This window comes from Anser cygnoides, chromosome 2, assembly GCF_040182565.1.
Source record: "Anser cygnoides isolate HZ-2024a breed goose chromosome 2, Taihu_goose_T2T_genome, whole genome shotgun sequence".
In the NCBI taxonomy this organism is placed as follows: domain Eukaryota; kingdom Metazoa; phylum Chordata; class Aves; order Anseriformes; family Anatidae; genus Anser; species Anser cygnoides.
The window spans coordinates 7203989-7227476 of NC_089874.1; the positions used below are offsets into that span (position 1 = coordinate 7203989).

Genomic DNA, 23488 nt, shown 5'->3' on the forward strand with positions numbered 1-23488 from the left:
CATGCTCCAGGTGTATTCCGAGCTAGTTTAGTACCTCACCTCGCCAGATACCCCTCCAAATCAAACGTACTCTTGGCACTGGTTTAGTTGACAAGTTATATTAATTTTATTGTAAATGAGTCATCAACAGGCATGGTCAGTGAACGCAACACATCAGGTATGGTCTATGTTCTAAAAATATATATATCGAAAGGGAGAAGTGCAGGCACAAGTAGAACATGTATATGCAGTGAGATCAGGACCAGATGTTGTGGCTGAGAAAAGGGAACGTGTCTGTCTTTTGTGGCCTATGTCTGCTTTGCTGCGATGGAGGAAAAACTGCGATGAATTTCATTTAGGAAACAGAAAAATACTGAACTGCTGGGTTCTGACAATACAGTACATCCAAGCCCACGAACACAGTGCTGCTCATATTCCAAATGCAGAACAGCTCCGACTTGTACATTCAGTTCCTATAACAGCAATTACCAATTTAATTACCTGCTCGATCCTCTGGCAAATCAGGACCTTCCTGAGGAATTTTTGAAGTGCGCCCAGTGTTAGCACTGGGCGTGCTTCCACATGTACAGCATACACTTTACTGCCCACAGAGGTTAGAAAGTACATCTAGTTCAATCTTCCACTTGTTCCCGCTCCCTCCTGAATTTTGACAGTGATCACATTTTCCATTATTAGGTTAGAAACACTGGCAAAATGATAGTAGAAAAATAAATTAAGGGACTAATTCACCATTAAGTGGTACCTGCAACTCCAGTCACTGGGGCTACTGGCATCACGGGCTCCTGCCCTCAGCTCTTGGTCCCCAGGGGCACGGACACGCTCCAGAGATCGACGTGAGGCGTGAGCGTGTGTCACCTGGTCCTGCCCACTTCAGTAGGAATCAATAAAATTGTCATAAAACAAGCAGGTACTAAAAAAGAGGCTTTCAAAGCTGCACTAAAATTAAGACCTGAAGTTGAGAGCAAATCGCAGTGTCTGCAGAACACTCTTTTTGCGTAACACACGTGATGTGGATACAAGGGTAGTATTAAATTACTCAGAATGACATTTTCCCCTGCAAATTACCCCTAGTAAATGTTTAATGTGGCAGTATAAGGTGTGAAAGTTCACAGAAACTCCTGAAGCAAGCCAGCTCCTCCTAGCACTGGCTGGAGAGCTCAGTACAACCAGCCTGCTGTACGCGAGGATTAAGCACGTGTGGTTTCACTTCTGCTTGGACCAAAACTGAAAGACTCCAGCTCACCCCACGCTCAACTGAATAATTCTCCTAAGACAATTTCTAACACCTAAACACATCCAGAGTAGGTTAAAACCAGCCTCCCGTCTGCTCCCTTTCAAGACCGAGAAGTACGTTAGGATAATTATCTCTTGCAGACATCTCTTGCTGGCAAGGAAATGCACAGGAAAGCACAGAAATCAATCACCTACGTCTTACCATCCTGTTGGTTAAAACAGGATCCATGTCTGCAGCATCTCACATCCCTGGGACTGAAAATCCACGCTACCCAACAGGCTTTCAGCAGAGCTGCAGGAGAAACTCACTGCAACCTCCACTGCAGCATCGCCACGTTGTTGTAAAAAAAAGGAGCAGGGGGAATCACTGCTGGGGTCTCAGCCATATAGCACCGACTGCGTCTGTCCGAAAAAGACAATTCTGCAAGAAATTGAGCTTAATGACATTTTATTCATTCATTTCTCTGGCTGAGACCTCTTGTGAGCCACGTGAAAGGGACGAGGCCGACATCAAAGCTTTAGCCGCTCAGTCATTTGAGCGCGGTACATGCTGCTGAGTCATCCCTCCCTTTTCTACTCTCATTTACTTACTCCTTTCCCTTCCTGAAGCTGCAACAAGCATTTTTTCGAGCTCTGTAGTAAACCGATCTATGTTAAAAAGACATGATTTGCTTTTGTTTATGCACCAGCACAGGTACTTGTGCCAGGACAAGGAGAGCGGTACGGTAAAGTCCCTTTTTGCTGGTGCTCTTTTCATACTTACAGTTACATTGCAATTCTACTAAAAAATTATAATTCAGAACTGAATTTTAGAAAGGAAAAATAAAAAATCTCTAAGTACAGTTTTTTATCACCGAGGAGAGGGTGGAAATTCTCTAAACACAGTTTTGCATCACCAACTGCTTTCCATGATTTTGCTAGCCCTGTGCCCACAACACGTGAACGGCACTTATAATAACGTTAAAATAAGGAGTCTGTGCATGGTTGTTTGAAAACTGCAAATTCATTCTGGCTTCCTGCATACTGATTTATGCAGACGAGCCCAAAGCTGTCTGGATGGAGCAGGGCCAAAAGACTTTGTGCTAAAAAAATATGTACATGGAAAAAAAAAAAAGCGCATTTATCAGTGGCTCAACCCTTCATTTTTAAAAATATCTTAAATATGGGGCTGAAGAAAATGCTCACAGACTGGCACCAGGTGGAGCAAGATGGAGTGATGCATTCGGGCAACTCCCTTACAAGTATCTTGTAGAGAAGGCTGTAATTCACAGGCGGCATTTACAGGTACTACTGACCACGTATCCTTAACAGCAAGTTCCAACCTACCACACATTTTCCCCTACACATACCCCACAAAGAGCAGGAGCTGCTGTTCCTAGCTCCTGTCACTCCATCTCCCCGGCGCAGGCAATGAGAGCTGGGCTGGGGCTGTCTGCGGGGCAGCAACCAGCACCAGACCCCACAAGGCCAAAAAGAGCTATTTCAACTCAACTACGGGGAGCACAGTTGGTATTTACCCAGTCAGAAAAGGTGATGGAGAAGACAACGTTCTTCAGTGAGTCAGAAACTGAGACAAGATTTAAGAGAACGGTTTTCCATCGGGTACTACACGAACATTTTTATACATGTGAAAAATAGCCAGTAGGAAAAAAATCTTCACACATTCAGTTTCAAAATTTAATTTCTTATAGGAAGCGAGAAGTTCTGAAGAAAGGGCTTTTCGTTACTATTAAAGACCTCACATTTTGTGAGCAAAATGAAACCGGTTAACCTTTTACCTCGATGTTTATACGTGGAAAAATTAATAGATCAAATTACTGCCCTTATTCCAGGACCGCATTCTCACAGAGTATTTTCAAGAGCAGTACTACCTGTGTGACACCACGACGAACAGCTGCCTTTCAGGTTGAAGGAAAACAAGAATGCCTCCATCTAGTTTACACTAACCCAAATGCACGTACTTTTATACGTGTGAAAAAACTTGGCAAGGACTGCTAAAACCAGACTGATGTTGTAGGGTTTAATTTCTTCCGTCTACAATTATAAAAAGCTCAGCTTCAAACTTTACAGTACATTTACATTAGCAAAACCCCGCAGCCTTCCTCACTTCTCAGCTTCTGTACAAGTCATATACAATCACAAGGTTCGGTTTAGTTGTACAACCATCGTTTTACACTTTAATACAGAGGAAAGCATTGTTCTCCGGCACCTCGTTTCCTCCCCGGTGCCCGTGCGTTACAGGACGGAGCACTTTTGATCCGTGCTTCTGGAATCTTCAGCTCAAGTAACATGGACTGATCAACAGGCCACAGCTTCTGCAACTCCAAGGTTTTAAATAATGAGAAAATCTACCACTTGTTTGTATAACAATCAACAGTTTATTAATGGATATGGTGAAATTTTAGCTATCCACCAAAGATGTGTAAAAAATTGTCATGAAAGTAAAAATAAATAAAGCTGTTTTTAAAATCAGTCTCGTTTTACATCTCAGTTCAGAATGCAACATTTAACACAAAACTGTCATTAAAGTTTTAAAGAAGTCTACTGATCTTCAAATTACAGCTTTTATGACAAGTCTAATGAGAACTGAAACTGATTTGGTTTAGGTTTAAAGACTTTCACATTCAAATACAGTGTCTCGTTTAGCACAATACTTCCTTTGACAGTGATGGGCAACAGTGATGACATATTGCTGTATTTTGACATAAGGCACTATGATATGAATATGCCATACACTTGCCTTATGTCACATATATCCATTGCTGACCAGTGACTTCTGTCAAATACAAAATGAAAAGGTTTCAGAATACAGTGCATTTTAATGAAGGACATCATGTGAAGTCTTCCAGCAAATGTTCTGAAGACGTTTTGAAATACAAGCCTACATTTTAACATAAGCTTTTGTCATGCTGCTTTGTTTTTTTTGCGACATCACTGGGGGGGAAGAGACTCATCATCCATCACTAAGTCCCAATACACATCCTCAACCATCCTGCTCTGTTCTATTGCAGTCACTGTTCTTGAGACATACTTGACCCAGAAACTTTGTTCAAGTTCTCCTACAAACGTTTATACATTCACAGCAGTCATTCACTTTCGTTCTCCTTTTGTTTGGCACCTGTTAACAGAAGAGGAAAGCACGTGTGATTTCCTTATGCGTATGGCACTGGGCTCACGGACAAGCACGGCTCATTGTGGATGCTGCAAAATTTGTCTGAACACATTATTGGAATCCTTGTGCTGGACACCATCTATGAAGAATACACTTCAGGACTGCCAATGTGATCAGAGCGAGGAAGGCCTTGAGCCCACCATTGCTTCTAACTTCATTGTAAAGGTGGATGTTACTAAAACTGGCTTTGAAGCACCGTTACCTTCCCTCTTACCCGTTATTTAAAAGGAGCCCAACCAAAATGTCACACCACAAACCTGTCCGTCTATTAGAAGCCAAGCTTAAGCATCAAAATGGTCTGAAAAGGTGAGGTCCTACTTGAGAAATAAAAACCACATTGGAATTCAGTTTAACTACACTGTGTTGACTGATTTTTCCTGGCTCAGAGGCAGGTTTTGATTACAGTATGGATCCAAAAGTCCTGTTCAGCATGCCCGTGTAGCATCTTGCCACTTCTCCAAGCTCTCAGACTAGCCACATGCTGGGCACTGGCTGAATCCTGCGGTGAGCTGGCTTTGGCATCCAGCTCTGGAGAGCAGGAATCTCTTGCCAGCAACCTGGAGTTACTATTTGTAATGTATAATCACCAACACTGAAAAATCCATTAAATACATCCAGTCTTCACATCACAGCTGATTTTTTCCCCCCGTGTGTACACTGGTCTTAATTCCTGCCAATGTATTTTCCTTTCTAGTCAGGGAAGAGAAATGGACACGCTTAGGGCATGATTTATCTGGTCGTTCTTACACATCCACCTCAAGAGCTGAATCACACACTGAACTCCACAGACTAGATCTGTGTTGCAGACATCCTCGCTTCATCAGACAAACCCCAGTGCCTCCTAAAAAAAACCCCTCCTCACCCCATTTCTTCCAGCAGCACAATCCTGCCCCGTGTTGCTCTGCCTCCTGTACTCTAGCACTAGACTCTTCTGCGTGCTGGCTTGGGGTGCTGCCTGACAAAACTCCACAGCTTCTTTGCTGGCTCAGTTTCCTGTTAGATCAATGAGTTAAAGCAGCTCACAGAGGCATCTGATGAGAGCGGGTGCTGTCACACGCTAAGCAACAGAAGCACCTGACCTAGAGTACGAGAGCAGGGGAACTCCCCTTTTTAATTACAGAGCACCGTTAGATCAGCTCACAGAAACGTTATCTTCGGTGTCTGTGCAATTCCCATACAAAAAGCTCTTGGTTTCTCAAAATTCGGATAAATCTCTTCTGTCTAAACTTTACTTCGTTAACAATAACTGAAAGTTTCATCATCCTTGTAGGTCAGGCGACCTTTCCCTCCAGTCACAAGGGAAATGACCTCCTCTGCCTGGCACTTTCACCCCAACCTTCTCTACATGTCTACCTTAGGAAGGACATCTACCGCTCTCATTCTGCCCCTCCATTCCCCTTCTAGGCAATGAGCCTCTTTGACCCATTAAGCTCAATTAGTTTTTTGTTTCATTTTGGTTTTTTTGAAGTACACATTTGGGTCTGTCTGCTTAGCCTGGTATTTTTGAAAGCGAAGTTGTAATCCTTAAAACCTTTTCTGTCTTTGTCACAAAGCTGAAAGAGGGCTTAGCTTTAGTTGTTGTGACACTGAAGCCATCTCATTTACACGATCAAAGTGAAGTTACAAGTAAGAACATAGAGCAGATCAGTAACTTGGGCAAAATTTAAAAAATAAAAATAAAACCCCAAACAACCAGCATAAAGTAGCAGAATGAATTATATCTACCGCTGGATACTCTTGTTAAAAGGAACCTGATCATGTTAGTAACACACTAGGGATTTCTACTGGAATAATTCCGGTAGTCTGGGGCGATGTCCCTGACATAGCTGTGCCAACAGAACCCACAGCAGAGCTAACAGCTGCGGTGCTCCGAGGGGGTGGTTTTGCAGAGCTCGTGGAAAGCACGCTAGGAACAGCTTGCCAGGGTGCAGAGATTCCGGGAGATGGGGAAGGTGCCCTGTTGCAGATGTCTATGCATGCAACGTTCATCCTGCCTTTCCTGTTAGTAACTAAGACCTCTTTTCTAAAAAAGGAAAACAGAAGACTGACAGTTAAGTATTTTGGCAGCATTTTCCTGAAGAGAAGTGAAACGTATTGAAAATTATGACCAAACAATTACAAAACTTTAAAACCAAAATGTGTTATTGTCATTAAACCAGTTACGACCGGCAAGCTGTGTGCACCACTGACTGATGGCAAACGTTACAACGCAACGTCTGTACTGTACCTGCTGGCGTGAGTACCAAAGCCTGTAGAATGTCAGAAAGGGAGATGATACCCACAATGCTATCTGCTTCATTCACTACCACCAAACGATGAACCTGCAGGCAGGGAAAATATTTTGAGATTCTTCTGTTTTAAATTAATAACGAAAGCGAAGAAATGCAAAAAATCCTAAACTAGTAGAAACAGAGAATTTTGAATCTCACACAGTGATACCAACACACTAGCCCTGCATAAATGAAAATTAGCACACGTTTAAAAAGCACACAGCTGTCTGACAACAACAAAATCATATTTGAAATACGAAGGTAAAAGCCAACATCTAGGTCTTAAAAACACTTCTGCTTTCAGATAACACCAACGCTTTTCCCCAGTTCACAGGCTCTGCCTAGCTTAGCTTGCAATCTCAATGAAATAAAATGAAATCGATTCAGGCTTCCTTCTGAGACATACTTTCTCAACAGAGAGAGTCACAGCACTGAAGCTTGTTGTATCTTGACATGCCAAAACTGTTTCTGGCCTAACTGTTCTCACAGGGCTACACAACCGCAGCTGAATGCCGGATTGGTTACAAAGTCTGGATTTTGCATGAGGACAGAAGGATTCCATTTACCTACGGAAACCCACTGTAGAGGACAATTGGGAACAAATTTACATTTAAACCGCATTTTTGAATATCGAGCTTATCCTTACAGCTCTGTCCTATGGGCTACTTTATACTACACAACTTTTGTTCTAGCTGCAGGGTAAGTAGCAGGGTGCTGCCCTGTCCTGAGGCTCAGCACCAGGAGCAGGCTTCAGCAGAAAGACCGCTGCAGAACTGGGAGAGTGCCCTAATCTCAGTCCTGGCACCAGGGCCCAGCACAACTGGGCACAGAGCTGGGTAACTAAAATCATCACAGCTGAGCCAGCTCATAAAAAAGTGAACCTAGAAAGGGTGTTTATCAAGAGGCGAGAGCCTACTCCTGGTTTTCTTCTTATCTAAGCAAATTCTCTCCCTTCTACTTAAAGTCTAAATCATCAAAATGTAATGGCAAAACGTGGAAAGAATTTCTCATTTTTTCACAGAGATGATATCAAGAAAGCTACAGGAGTCTTGATTTAATGGATATGTTAATTTTTGGCTGAGGTCAACCACTTCATTGCCAGGCTGATACAAAAAAAAAAAAAAGAGAAGCTCTGATGCATTTGAACAGTCATACCCTCCTGACACAGAGGGGAAACAAAAGGAGTGGCAAAGTGAGAGAAAATATTTCTGCATTTTCTTTTTGACGAAACCACGTTGGCGATATATTTCAGATGGGTACATGCACATACTTCATTTTTCTTCTCAGTGTAATGAATTCAAGAAAAATGGACAATATAATTGTTTCATTCCCAGTAAGATCAAGCATTTGTCTGACAGCTAAAAATAGCATCAATTACTGCCTTACTTGTAGCTTTGACTGACTCATTCTTACATATATTCTCACTATGTTTAGGCTGAACCAAAGGGTAGGAGTTGTTCTGAAAACCCAAATGTCTAAAGTTTCTTAGAATATTAACAAGATTAGCCACGTTTGGAATCTGTACATCAGCAATGCTAAAATTACTCATTTTCAGGATGAAACTAAGCTGATGCAGGAAGCTGGAAGTAAAAATTGTCTTATGTAGGTTCTAAGGGGTGGAAATTTTCACAAAGTGGAAATTTTACTCATATTAAGTACATGCAGTTACGGCCCTGAAGATGAAAAAATAAACTTGTAAAATTGAAGAAGTTAAATCTTCTGGATGGAGTTGATCACACCTCAGAGAGGACTGGTGATACTGATTTTCTTCTGCAGAGAGGCATAACAGGAAGACCTGCATACTCTTTCACCTCCACGTATAAGAATGGAATGTGTAAGAATGTAAAGAATGAAAAAAAAAACACACAGAAATCATTTAGAAGAGCAGTTTGTGAATTCTTTGTCACAAGGATTTATTTTCTGGCCTTGTTTCACAATGTTTGTATGAGAGCAGTGTGGGATTCCATATGCATCTATTAAATTTCCTGAACAATGGGCCAAGCAACCCAGCTCTGAGCTGGCATTCAAAGAATTATTTCCCTGCAAAACTTACGGCAGGCTTGGAAAAAAATTGATTCTGCCCAAGAAAAAAAAAAAAGACACACACAAAACCAAACAAACAATAACAACTAAAAAAAATAATCCCCCAAACAAACAAAAAACCCCACAAACCCCAAACTCCAAAGCTTTGAACATTCACATTCAACTAATACCGTAAGCCAGCAGTGCAAATAACTAGGCATTTTTACAGACTGCATTTTCCACATCCATTTAAGCATCTGTAAGTCTATGTATCAAATTGATACCTACGTATGTAGGTACGGAAAAATTATTTCCTTGAAGTAACCAAAATAACTTGAAGGATAAATTTGCAGTGTTTGGTCATACAACTTTTAACTTACCGTAAAGGAAAAAATAATTATAAGCAAACTCACCTCAGCCTTCACTATTCTATCAACAATGGTCTCCAGTGTTTCCAGCATACTACACTTTACAACACCTTCAAAATACTGAGAACGGTGCTGTAGGGCTTGCGTCACCGTGATATCTAGGTTATTATATGTTTTTTCAGCAGCAAGATTCTGAAAAACAAGGCAAAGAACTCACTACTCAGTAATAAAGTACTCAGTAAAGTAAATATTTTGGCATTGAGTAGACACATTTCTGGGGTAAATTGAGCCTGTTCCAAGTCCCATATTAAACAAACCAGATGCTCTTCAGTTTCAGTTTTTGGGAACAGTCAAGCATGCAATTATGTTAAACACCATATGACAGACTGGATTAATTGATAATACTGTTTTGTGATTATGCAGTAGGCTAATGAAAATCTCCTTACTTCTTTATCTGATATTTGGCTTGATGGCACTCATCCTGCTTTTGCCTCAAGCAGTAGGAAAAGGTGAAGATGGAGTTCTACAGATTTTAGAATACACAGAATACACTTTAAGAATATATAGTTTTTTGTTTTTTTTTTTTTTTTTTCCACAGGACAGGCGAGGACCAACTACTCTGAACATGAGCCATAAAGTAGATGCTACCGGAGATCCAACTAGAGAACAGATTTGGTTTCTTCACCTTTCTTATTTGTGGGCTCAAACTCCCTCTCCTGGACTGTGCTGGCACTGCCATTTAACAATTTTTAAAATATAATTTGTTTTAATAAGTACTATAGACTAATAAAAAAGTCCATCCCCAGTAAAAGCAACAGGGTTAAAAGAGTTTGAAAGCTAACATTCCCAACTTGCATTCTAAGAACAGTAGCCTGCTTGGAGCAAGAGGACTTTGTCCAGACTAGCAAAAGCTTTCCTTGTAGGAAGGATGCAAAGGAAATACATTTTGTCTTACCTGAGCAAGAAATGAAATTTACTGATGAGACAACACTACTGGAATCATTGAAACAGATACACGCAAAGTGTACATAGAGATCTACAGTAAGTAGATGACCCTGACAACTGGAATAGCATTGATGGGGTGCACTTGAAGAATACTGAGGATATACGCACCTAAGATCTTACAGATTTTTTTTGCTATAGCATAAGATATCAGCCTGATCTAAATGAAGAGAAAAACCTAGATGTACTAGTCATTCAATCACAGGATAACTATTAACAATCGTTTGCTTCTAGCGAGAGGCAAAAATCATCCTGTATTACCAGAAGGTAGACACGAAGCAATGTTAATGCCAACACAAAAAACCAATTAAGCCTTCCATGAAAAACCATGTACTAGTGTGGTCACCTGTGTTCAAGAATTAGGCAAAGTAGAACAGATGAAGAAATAGGAGCGTCCTTCAGGAGACTCCTTGTCAAAATGTCATGCAAGAAGTGCACACTGTGCAGGGTGAATTGAATCTGTCTTAATCAGTTGGTTAACTAAAGCCTAAGGAACAAAGGGTCACAATCGATATATATTAGCAAATTCATTTCTAATTGCTTACTACATATAAAATATTTAATAGAATGTGAAAGATATACTTACTATTACATCAAATTTGGAATAAATATCTACAACTTTTCCTAGAAAGAAAAATATATGTTAATAAAGTGTTTCAAATATGAAGTTAGTTTTCTTACATCCTGTTTGCATTTGTTATCTTATAATTACACAGAAAGCAAAGAGACAGGTCAAGAAGGAAAATGGAAAAAAAAAAACAACAACAAAAAATTCACAGCCCATGATGAGTTATTTCAGGCTCATCAACCTACATCTTGCATAAATACTTTTTCAATATGTTATAATATTTTTTAATGTTATATATAGTGTATATATACATGCAGGTTTTCTTCATATATATATATATAAAATATATATATGAGGGGAGGGTGGGGAATAAATCATTTGTTTATCTTAACCACGCTCTTGTTACAGAAGACTCGACACACACCTGACTCATCCACAACAGGTAACGCCGATATCCTTCTCTCTACAAATATATTCAAGGCTTTAATGATAGGAGTGTCTGGATGTATGAAGGCAATGTTGTGATAAGTTCCTATTCCAAGTTCATCCAGATTCTTCTTCATAAAGGCAGGCTTTGGCATCTCTGACATCTAGGAAAATCAGAATGAATGTATTTACTGTGCAGTTTTCTGCAAGATGCGCTACAGCTACCAGGTTCCCCTAACGACTGATACATACATTAGGAAATCTGTATTCATTCATCCATCTACAGGCTCCAAATGATTGTTACAGATCATTACAGTAATCTGCTACTAAATTTACATAAAGCTAAAACAAGCTTAGATCTAGAAACATTACTACTGTTTAAAGAACCTCTACATTAAGACAATGTAACTAGGTGTTGGGTTTTTTTTTGCTTGTCAGTTTACTTTTATAGTACCCCATCACTAAAAGCTTTTGATCCTGAGCTATGTCATTCCCACTGAAACTGAAAATTCTGCATGCTTTGTGCTTATTTTGAACTCCTGGTGCTTTGTTTGGCCTCCTGTCCATTCCTGTGGCCAACGTATGGCACAATGAGTTACGACGGTCTTGTCTCTGAGAGACGATTCATTACTCTATCCATGCAATCAAGGAAGCTTCTGAATCTGAGTAGACCTTCCAGAAAAGGACACCAAAATAGTCAAAAAGTCGAGACAAGACCCTGGTGTTTAATTGTTTTAATTTGTTTTTGTTTTAAATGACTAAAAATAAAGTAGTGTATGGGTACTCCATCAAGCTTACTTCTTTGTTATCAAAAAAAGATACGCAAAGACAAAATGCAGCGCTCAAATATGAAAGATTATAAAGACGTTTCTGAACTAAGACTTGCATTAATGTTTCAGATGTCTACCTGGGCGTGGGGGGCAGTTAAAGCAAAACATAACTTTAAATACTTACAAAAAGCTGGAGGAACTTCAGGATTCTTTTATGGGTAAGTATATAAAGTGCATTTCCACTGACAGGATCTATAACTGGCAATCTGTGGATTTTGTTTTTGATCAATGAATATACAGCATCAAAAAGGCTGAGGAGAAAAATATTTTTTAAAATGAATTTTAGCCACCAACATGTAACGTTAAGTGATACATATAGAGATTTACTAGCCCACAGAAAGTACACAATTATTTGCATTATCCATAATGTTATAGAAAACAGAAGCTAAGGGATTTCAAACTATCTATAGCGATCTGCTTACAGACATCCTAAAGCAGTAAGAAATTGTGACAGAAAAGTGATTTTCTGTGATGAAGAAATATTTCTACAAGAGTAACTTGTTTTTCAAATGGCTGCTGTCTTCACTGCTGTCTCTTCTGTTAAGAGACAAACAGTGAAAATAATTGTTCTTGCAATTAACGCATTTCAATCCCAAACTTCTGTAACATTTTCTAGGAAGAACATTTTTATGGATAAGCGTATGCATGCAATTAAGCCAAAACAATTATCTAATCATTTCACTGAATTATCACCAGGTATTAGCAAGCAGTTATTCTCAAGAGATCTGAAATATTGCTCCAGACTCCGTTCCTCTGTATTACAGACTACAATTTAGCAATATTCCAACCTATGCACGTCTATTCTCCTTTAAGTATCACTGATTTTGGTCCTAATAAGACTGTAATAAAAACAGTTTACTGCCAATTATAATAAATTAGTAAGGAATACATTCAGTAAGAACTTTGCATGTTCTGAGTCCCTTACAGGGACGAACTATCTCCATTACATACACACGAAGCCAAAATTCCCCATACTGCACTTTAGATTCCACTCCTGAAGTCAGCATTTAACTATTCCTAAGTGTTGCAGTCTGACTGTCACAAGTCCCTTTCTGGCTCAGGTCTTAAGCTGACTTGCTGTATCCTTTTAAACACATCCTACTGCATCATCTCCATTTTTATACATCTCTTTTTGCACCTTTGAAAGCAATCACTGTTTTGTTCTCATACGATATTCTTTGCAACCATTTACCATTCAAACACATTCCTTATGACTAAATTGAGTAACTTATTCATGACTTAATAGTAGCAATTATACCGAGGATATAGCATACCATTACTTCAAGGTAATCACTAATTCCCTTCATTAATTTCCTTAGATTGGGTATAAGCAATTCTATTCCAGCAACTGAAAGCAAAAATCAGAACTGTACTCTCCTGTTCTGAGATTAAATAGTACAGAAGTTTTAAAGTGATCAGCTAAAGCTGTCTCTCAAATTACCTTTGGTAAATAAGGTACAATGGCAATTTAAAAAACATTGTTTTAAAATTCCATTGAGACAAAAAGATACCTGCTGAACAAAGGTAATTTAGATTTTAATGAACGCAACCTAGTAGAAAAGCAGAACAAAGATTCAGTGTTGAGATGGAGTTAGTTTATTTCCAGTTAAGCAAAACGAAAGGAAAATCCTACCTTGCATCTGGGGAGATGTTCACTAAAGGTTTAAATGTCTCTTGTAAATAAAGCTCTGTGTATAGAAAAAGAGACCATCATCACTTAATATGAAAACATCAGCATTTTTAAGAAAGCCTTTTACGAATTCCTTAGTACAAAATTAAGTGGACAGAAGAGAAAACACATATACAGTTTCTTTAGATGTTCTACCTCTTACACACATTCACCTGTATTGACATTAAAAAGAATCCAAAGTTTTAAAACGAGTAACTGGTTACCACCAGGGGTCACTGCAACAACAGCAAATAATTTTACTTTACCACTTTCCTCTTTTCTGAAGGGGTTTGTCTGCTGCACAGAGGATTTCTATATGTTATTATATGGCATACAGCCATTTTTCCCATTAAAGTTTCTCCCTGCATTCAGCACTTCTGGTCACACCCAACCATGTTCTACGAACTTCTAGTCACATCATGCAATTCCCTCAGGTGTGACTTGTTGCTTATCTCAGTTCACTCAGTACCCCCATCATCTGATACTCATTCTGCATCCAGGTTCAGATACATTCCCATGCCAGATACTCCCATCGTCTCTACAGCCACAGACAGCCCCTTCCTCTGCTTAGTTTTCTTCTCTTAAGAAAGAGTGAGAAGGTACTAATCAGGAAGAAGCAGTGAAGCAGTACATACAAAGCATAATCACTCTGGTTCACATCGTTTCAGGTAGAAAAAAAATAAGCAGCAGGAACAAGCAGACAAGCTTTTGCTATTCCTGCTTTCATTAAAAAGTATTGGAGATAAACTAGTTATGTCTATGATTAACTAAGAATCCACTATGCTGAACAATATTAGAACACTTAAAATTAGCAATCAAGTAGTAAGTAATCTTACCCCTCCAGGTTTCTATCTTGTGCTCCTCCAATTCATAGATCTGAACCTGCAATAGGTACATGGAAAATTTAACTTTAAAGCAATGATTTTAAGCCCAAAATAATTACCCAGATTTGAATAATCTTGTTAATTTCCTCGTATTTCATTGGAGGCAATTTAACTTTTAGAGTAAGAATCCCAGCTAATTAACTGCCCAGTGCACAGCAACATTTCTTGGCAATACAAGAGGAAAGGGTGCAATCCTGCTCAATGCACAGTGCCATACTGGACCTATCATCTCAGCGGACAGGAGAGATTTTTCCCCTGCCCAGGTCGTGGTCTGGATCTCTGCTAGGCTCAAAGGCATCTCCTCGCTAATTTACCTCACCTTAAAACAATCATGCTGGGTAAACCCTCCAATGATACCTCACACACCTAAACAAGTAAAGAGCTTATTCCGATCACTACTTAATGCCAAAAAGAGATTAATTTTACTCTTCCTGGACTACAAACAAGCAGCAGCACTTGGTTTAGTGCTCAGCTCAACCAGAAGAATCACTGTTATATTTTTTTTTTCTCCCCAAGTTTACTCTTTTACTGATGTTACATTCTTCAAATGTTTTTGGGAGCTGCATCTCCACCACGCTGGTACAGCAGAAATGCTGACAGCACGCAATGCTGCTCATCTAACCTGCGTTCAGCTGGTACAGGGCACCAAACAGGCAAAAAAAACAATGTAGTGAAAGTTACTAGTTTTTTGCTGGTTTAGGTTCCTTAGCTGGCTCACAAAAAGGCCAAACAACACTGTGCAAAGGATGTGGCAAGTCTCCACCTTTTGATGGCAGTTAGCCTTCAGATAAGCTCAGCAACAACAAAGCACCAACAAAGAGTCTGGTCTTTGATGTTAAAAAACAAAAACAAGTAAACTGAAAAAAAAAAAAACCACACACAAAAAGGACACAGTCACCAACTTCCCGCTGCTCAGCAGCCATTTCACAAAGTTCTTTGTCAAAAGGTTGCATAACCTTCCTCTGGTAGCTCCTTCCACCTTGCTCACGGTTCTCTGAGAACATTTAGGATGTGAAAGCTGCCTTTCCCTCAAGGTATCAAGCTGCAAGCCAGCCACTTGCAAGAGCAGTGGCACGTGCCACAGCCTAGGCCAAAGCAGCCTGTCCTCTTTTACACTGCTCCTCCCCGTCAGGTACCTCTATAAACCCTGCTGAAGCTGAAAAGTTTATAGGTGAGGTGTAGGAGTGTCTACAAAGCCTACTACATTTGTCTTTGGACCAACGGAGACTCCTTTTGGATTACTGTCCAACATTTTTATCAGTGATTTGGATGCAGGGTGTCCTCAGTTTGCTGCTGACACTAAACTTGGGGGAGCTTTTGACTGCCTGGAGGGGCGAGGCCTTGCAGAGGGGTCTAGATGGGAGCACTGGGTGATTAGGTGCGGCAGGAAGTTCAACAGAAGGGAAACGCTGGGTGCTGCACCTGGGAAGGGGCAATGATGAGTGGCTCGAGCACAGCTGAGCAGAAAAGGAGCTGGGGGGGCTGGTGGCAGCAGGCTCAACATGAGCCAGCAGCGTGCTCCCACAGCCAAGAGGGCAGACCACATTTTGGGGGGCATTAAACACAGCATAGCCAGCTGGTCAAAAGAGGTGATTCTCCTGCTCTACTTAGCGTTGGTGCAGCCTCACCTTGAATATTGGGTGCAGTCCTGGGCTCCACAATATAAAAAGGCTGTTAAGGTTCTTGAAAACCTCCAGAGGAGGGCAACAAAGCTGGTGAAAGGGCTGGAAGGCATGTCCTAGGGAGAGGGGCTGAGGACACTTGGGTTGTCCAGTCTGGAGAAAAGGAGGCTGAGAGGCAGCCTCATTGCTCTCTACAACTTCCCGAGCAGGGGAAGTACAAGAGGAAGGTGCTGGTCACTTCTCCCAGCTTACTGATGACAGGACACACAGGAACAGCACACAGCTGTGCCAGGGGAAGCTCAGACTGGACATGAGAAAATAAACTTCTTTACCATGAGGGTGGTCCAACACTCGAGGCTTCCTAGCAAGGTGGTTATGCCCCATGCCTGTCAGTGTTTGAGAGGCATTTTGATAACGCCCTCACTCATGTGCTTTAGGTTAGCCCTAATGTGATCAGGCAGTTGAACCGGATGATCTCTGAAAGTTCCTTCCAGCTGAACTATTCTATTCCATTATCACCTTTCGAAAAGTGTAAGGGAATGTTAAATTGACATACTGTAATTAGACCACTCAAATATACCCTTTATGGATGGTATAAAAGATACCTACATGAGCAAGCTAAACCTGCTTATGTTACTTGCCAAAAAATCAGCTAAGTCTGTGGAGCACAGTCCAGTCTACTGAAGTGATCAGAAGAACAAGAGAACTCTTCAGATGCTGGCAAAATGAGGTTAAATCTCATTCTTTGACCACACCACATGGATGAAATTCCTGAACTTTCCTTATCAATCATTTAAAAAAAAAAACAATATAGTACATGGATAGCAATATGCTTCACACCACGAGGTGATGTGTTTAGAACAACCGATTAAAATACTTAAGACTTACATTTTCAGCACACTTGTACCTAGTAAGACTAGAACATTCCCCAGTGGAACATCTATTATTATTATTATTATTATTATTATTATATCTTTTTCTTCTATAGAAGACTGCATCAATCACTCATGTCAAATGTTGTCACTTCTCTGTTGTTCATCCTTCCCCTGCCCAGAGGCTGTTTTAAGCACAACCGATGGAATAGCATGTTAGGTGACATGAATAAGTGACAACAGTTAGACCTTAGGTAAAATTATATGGGAAAGTTGGTATTGTTGGAGGTTGAGAGTCATTACAATATGGAAACCACATGGAAATTATCAGTGTGCAATCACTTTCCATTCACCTTTTTTCCCCTCCACCTTGTAAATCCCCAGAAGACAAAAATAAAACTCTGAAAATTTAAAAACAAACATGATCAACTGGCTTTGAGAAGCCGAATATATCAGATATCCGCTTCATCCAACTGTTCTTGGTATTTTAGCTGGTTGAACAGTAGGTATATTTTAATTGGAAGAGGGGGAATTGGGATTTGACAGGAACAAGAAAGGGATGTAAATGTCTGTATGAACATGTAAGCAAGAGGATCTCATCAACTGCCTGCCAATGGGAATGGTAAATTACAGTTAATTGAAGCCAAGAGATCTCCAAGTGATTGTGCAACTCAGCCATGCAACTAAAATATTTCCATATGTTTAACTAGTTTAACTCGTCTGTTCTCCAGCATCATTTCCAAACCTGAGTAGCCTTTTAAAGCATCCAAGCCTCCACAAGCTAGCTTGCTGCTTAGCTCCACGTATTGCTTTCAGGATAACTCTATCATAGTTATGAGGCAAAGATGATTTACTTATTTTTTTATAGATGTATAAGTTAATAAAATCACATGAACCACTGTGTAGCTACATATGTGATTTTTAAATACAACTAACTTTTTTTATATAATTTTAAACACTCCCCCCAGCCCCAACTACATTTTTGGTTGACATTCCACATTTATACAGAGCTCTGATTACTTTGCTTTGAAACAACCTGGACACAAACACACGCAGTGATCAATAATCGAGTATTTCACCCTCAAACATTTTATATTATGTCTAATATTTAATTAGTATGTTAACATAGGTCCTTCACCCCAAATGCATTAGACAATAGCTGCAATTCCAAGTGGAGCCTGGTATCCAAACCCAAGGCTGCCATTATAGTGAAGCAGCACACAACACGTAATAAATGGTAGTACTCGTTAAGGAAATTCCTCATGTTTATACATGTATAAGTGAAGCAGACAAATCACGTTACCTGCCCAAGCTCGTGGGACCTTCATGGGCAGAGCCAGGAACTGAACCCAGGTATCTCGATACCATCCTACGACCTTGATCACAAAACTATCCTCCTCTCTTTCAGAAGAACTCAACAAGCATACTCATGACATATCTAAGCTTCCAGACACTTAAAAATAACAGCAATCAATCCCTCAAGCAGTTTGATATTTCAGTTTGTGTACCGTCTAACAACCGACAGCAGCTTAGCATCGTACTTACCATTGGAGATTTATAGTATCTATGCAGTATGTTAATGAAATCTGTAATTGTTAACATTCCTGCAAAAAGTGATAAGGAAGAAGTTCTTCAGATATATACTTAAGATAAACAGTTATGTTCTCCATTTAAAGTCATGCTATATAATTTATTAAACATTAAATCTGTGTAACAGACTATTTGTATTGGACTAATCAACTGCTTAATTTCAAAAGTATGTATATACATTTTCACATTGATACAAACCTTCAGAATAAAAAGACACAAGCCTGAATTCATATTCAAAACTATGATCTATGTGCTTCTCCTCTTTCAATCTTGCCCAAAGAAAATCTATTTCTCCCTGTATGGGACATAATACCTGCGATATTCAGAGTTAGCTCTGGTATTTAGTCACTTCAGAGAGCACCTTACTGAGAACATGCTGAGAAAGAGATGATTGCATCACATGCATATTAGAATACTGGAGCACTATTTTTTCTTTTTATAGTTCCTATTTTTTTTGTGACTGTTGCATTTATTTTTAAAGGCATGGAGAAATAGACATATTAGACAACAAATTTCAGAAGCTCAGGACCTGGAAGAGTCATCGCAATTCTCAGAGAACAGCAAAACTATGCAAGCCAGCAACAATTCGTTACTCACAAGGAGAAAACAAAGAAGCCCAATATGTCTTAGGATGTTAGACCATGGCTAGCCCCAGACCACGTTTTGCAACAGTGCAGCACCCTGAAAATTCAAGTAATCCTTAACAATATTAGAACCACCTACCTACAAAACTCTGTTTTTTACTCTCCCACAGTGGAGCTGCTCTCACACCATTTGCCACCAAGGCAAAAAAGGCCTTCTTTACCTGCAAAAGGAACGAACAGCTAAATAAATCTTTGCTCTTCATTTAGTGCATCAGACACCAACAGAAGGGTTTCCTCAGTTGCTAGGAAAAACACAGTACAGAAAGGTAGCCGGGATTCAAAACAGAACAAAAGCCACACACACAATAAAAAAACCTTAAGTTGTTTACTTCTAAGATGTTTAAAAAGCTTAGCAAGACCAGATCTGGTTTTGTTCCATTATGTGAACATGCTGTGTGAAAACCTCTGATGAACAAGTAGGCTGATAGAGCTGAGAAGATATCCTCATTAACTGCAAATTTATTCCTTTTGATATTAACCATGACAATTATTAAAAACGTCGTGCTTATGGGGGGGGGGGGGGGGGGGGGGAATAATCATCTGTAATTAACATAATCATCAGAACTACACAGTTTATAAGTATAGCTTGAGACTTGAAAATTTTACTATGTTCTAGTTACCATTTACTATAGCAGCAGTTGCACGGAAAAAAAAAAGAGAAGTTTTATTTCATCTCCAGCTTCTAGACTCACATTTAAACAAACGAAAAGAGATTGGTTATTTTAAAATATGACCAGCTAGCCTGTTTTGCTTCCGAAGAAGCGTAACCAAACTTGTTGATTTTTGAATCAACTCTCCCCAGCTTTTGTATCAGAGGTTATAGTGTTACAGTGTCAGCCTCAGAAGAGAAGACCCTTCCCTGTGAACAGGAGCCCTCTGAGGCATGCAGCGGTCAGGCTCTGGTGCACCTCAAAGTCCTGCTCTCTTAATGATATGCTTGAGCATGTTATGGTTCCTATCCTGCCCAGGCATCTAAATTGCCTTCCCATGGAAAACACAACACCAAAGTGGGCTTCAAGAGGGCTACGCTGTCAGCAGAATCCAGTGCCATATGATGTTTGACATTAGACTGAGTGTTGTAATTTATCCGTTTAAAATTCTACAAAGTTCATAAGCCCTCTGGTCCGCACCAGAACACATCACCTCCCCTGCACTTCAGTAATTTGCATGCAGCATTTCAAATGCCTAGCGCTAATCCTCTTGGAGGTGAACCACAGTCTTTAAGACTAGACTTCCGAAAGCAACCCGTATTTTTTGCAGCCTCTCTACAGCTAGCCTGCTTCTTCCCTGATCATGAGAAGCCCCTCCGCTCTCCTGACCTCGGCAGAGGACTGCTCCCAAAGCCCCTTTCTGACTTTACCAATGCTTCTGCTGCATCATCAATGAATAGGAATAATGATCCCTGTAACCACCATCCCTAAACTGCACTGAAACTGAATTAAATATATGGGAAAAAAATACCCAGCACCACGAATAAGACCATAATGCGCACACCGCGTAGTATTTCTCTAGAAAATGGTTTAATAGAAAGGTCCCGGAGGTATTAAGGCACCTCACTGACACAGGGAGGAGTCAAGTAAAACAAACATTACCAAATCCACCGCAGGAACCCACTGACTCCTAAGGAAGGCTGAAACCACAAAGAAACCCTCCGGGCAGCAACACAAAGTGTTCCCACATAACAACATCACACTTGCTCTTAACGCAGTGAAAGCTAACAGCAGCGAGCTATTTGGGGAGCAGATAAGAGGCAGAAGTGAGTTCACACAGCCTAGCTCCACCTTGGGGCAAAGCAAGCAGGTTCTAATTATTCTTCATTAAAAAAATAAGTACACTCAGACTGTCTGAAGCTGAGAACCTTCAGCTTTGGTCTCTTTTGTAAGAATGGCTGTTTCAAGACTTACTGGTCACTGTCAACTTACGTCCTACGTCTTCCATGAGAACTGTTAAGTTCAAGCCCCATCGCAGCATGAAGGTAACAGCTAATCTGGTAAAACCAGAGAAGAAAAGGGTTTCTTTCCAAATAGGAATCATGCAGCAGAACTCCTCAGGAGAGTTTACAAACTCTGCTAACCTGAGGAGAAATGCCCACAGTAGAAAAGACGTGAAATGCCAAGAGTGAGACTTCAGGCAGCCTCCAAACTCACGGCACTCATCTAGCAAGATGGTAAAATTGAGGATTGTTTTACAGTCAGAAATGATACTTCAAGAGAGAATGCCAAAAATGTACTAGGCTATAAACTGAGGCTATAGACAATCCAGGAAGAAAAGAGAGCTTCCTAAAAGGATCAGATCTTCCTCGGATTCATTGATTTATTTGCAAATACTTGTGTCAAAGCAACTCACAAATCTTCTGTTAGATGCCATCTTGTCTAGCTTTAGAAGAGAGATTTTGGAAGAACTGCGGCCTGCTGAACAGATAGATATGCTAAGATAGCTCAGAGTTAAAGTCTGCATAAAAGCCACTGAGTTCAGCTTGGGAATGAGGATATTAAACGTCTGAAGTAAGAGAACACAAACATTTAATAAAAGAATATTATATTCATTTTCCTGGGTTGTCCTTCTCAACCACAGCTTAAATGATAGTCTCATTGTTTCCTTCAGTTTTAGAATGGAAAGTGTTACACAGTTACCTTTTAAATAAAATAGCAGCGCCAACAGTCCTTTATGTAAACATTTCACTCTCATTTCAGCAAGGTCATTACAAAACAAAAAACAACTTAATTCCTACTTGCTCGAACTGCTCGCAAGCACAAACACCCCTCATCCACTCACACTTTCCTTCAGTTTCCGTGGTTTCCCAATTTCAGTTGCCCAAAGCATTGCTTGGTGGCCAGCCAAGGCGCTGGGGTGTGGAGCTGGGCTTCCGTCCAGCACATTTAGATGGCTCGGTGATGTCCGTGCAGAAAATACCCACGAGGACCTCCCTTGCAGATTATGTACAGTCTGTAGGCTTTGAAGGTTGCTGCCGTGTCCCATCCTCAGACCTCCAACAGCGCTGTTAATTCTCGACCCCGCCAGCCTCCTCCTGCGGGAGGCCAGCTTCCCGCTGCACTTCTCTGATGTTCCGTGGAGTGTTGGACTGGCCTGACCTCCACAAAGCCATTGTTCCTCAGCCAGATCCCATAGATTGTTGCTGTTCAGCGCCATGTGCAGACCTTCTTCAAACAAAGCCCTTTTGTTCTTATTAACTGCATAGCGGCCCTAACAAACAAAGGAGCTGCTAAAGGATGGGATTTACCTGCCCCGATTTAAAGGTTAATCCGACACGTATGCTGATCGTGCACACTCACCTCACCTCTTCGGAGCCAGCAGGGGGAAGCAGCTACTTCTCCGCAGCACGACTCACCAGGCTTAGACCAAGACAAACTGCTTTGCCCCTGGCTACAGGCTGCCTACTTTCTAGCTATTTCCAATTAGATGAGGAATCTCACCTGATGGGACTACGGACCTTCTCCAAAACCCTGCCCCTTAAATAAAGGGTCATATTATTGCAAAGAACAGCGACAGAAGTCCTGCACCACGTTGTACGTTGCCTCAGCGATAGGTGCCACCGCCATACAGCAGAACGAACAGGAACAAGCTTTTCTTACCGCGGGAGCTCCTTCTACCAGTTTTGAGTATGCTGAGTAAAGGCACAGAATAATTTAGGTTAGGTAGGACTTCCAGAGCTCGTTGCTTCTGTACACTACCCAAATGTTTTCCAATGTTTAAGTCTTAGGGAGGACACAACCTCCCTCCAATGTGAGGGTCACTACCAAGAAAGATGAAGCGGGACCCGTACGCAGGAAGCCCTGTGCTTCCACAGAGCCAAATACTTGGAAAACCTCGTCCCTTAAAGGTTACAAGCTCCAAAACAGCCTGACTGCCAGGCGGGGGCACGTGAAACAGTCACAGCGGACTAAAGATTTCACCAAGCTACACAGACGTTTTTTCCTCGCTGATGGGAAACACCGAAGGGTCACTCATCATTGTGACACTCCTGACCAGTTATCCCACTAGTTAACTTAAAGGGTCATTTTTGCAAGGGCACGTGCGAACGAAGAAAGCCTCTGAAAGGAAAACAGAGGAAGATTTGGTGTACAAAATTCCATGTACACACATGTATTTTTACATTGATTTACCTAACCACGTTATGCATGTAGTTACGGCTTTCATAAGTGACCAGGGGCTTTTAAACTTGTCTGCAAGGACTGCCCCATAAAGTAAAGAGGGCGTCTGCCAACAACATTACCATCACTTGTTTCATTTGCTTAGCTAAAAGGCTCTTGTCCTGGAAAAATGTTAAGAGAAAACCTGTAACAGGGTCTTGGCGG

General features: G+C 40.6%; 1 protein-coding gene across 9 annotated transcripts in view; it reads right to left on the reverse strand.

The window, feature by feature from the left end:
* Positions 1-3239: 3239 nt before the first annotated feature.
* The window catches only part of PRKAG2 (protein kinase AMP-activated non-catalytic subunit gamma 2), a 216295-nt gene continuing 196046 nt past the window's right edge, over positions 3240-23488 (reverse strand). For all 9 annotated transcript variants that reach the window (XM_048062404.2, XM_048062405.2, XM_048062406.2 and 6 more), the window contains 10 exons: positions 19252-19333; positions 18484-18542; positions 14397-14442; positions 13525-13579; positions 12016-12142; positions 11060-11225; positions 10654-10691; positions 9111-9257; positions 6633-6726; positions 3240-4351 (listed from right to left, as the gene is read on the reverse strand). In XM_048062404.2, coding sequence (XP_047918361.2) covers positions 4320-4351; positions 6633-6726; positions 9111-9257; positions 10654-10691; positions 11060-11225; positions 12016-12142; positions 13525-13579; positions 14397-14442; positions 18484-18542; positions 19252-19333 — 846 coding nt within the window. In that variant the 3' untranslated portion in view covers positions 3240-4319. The remainder of the gene's footprint in view (positions 4352-6632; positions 6727-9110; positions 9258-10653; positions 10692-11059; positions 11226-12015; positions 12143-13524; positions 13580-14396; positions 14443-18483; positions 18543-19251; positions 19334-23488) is intronic.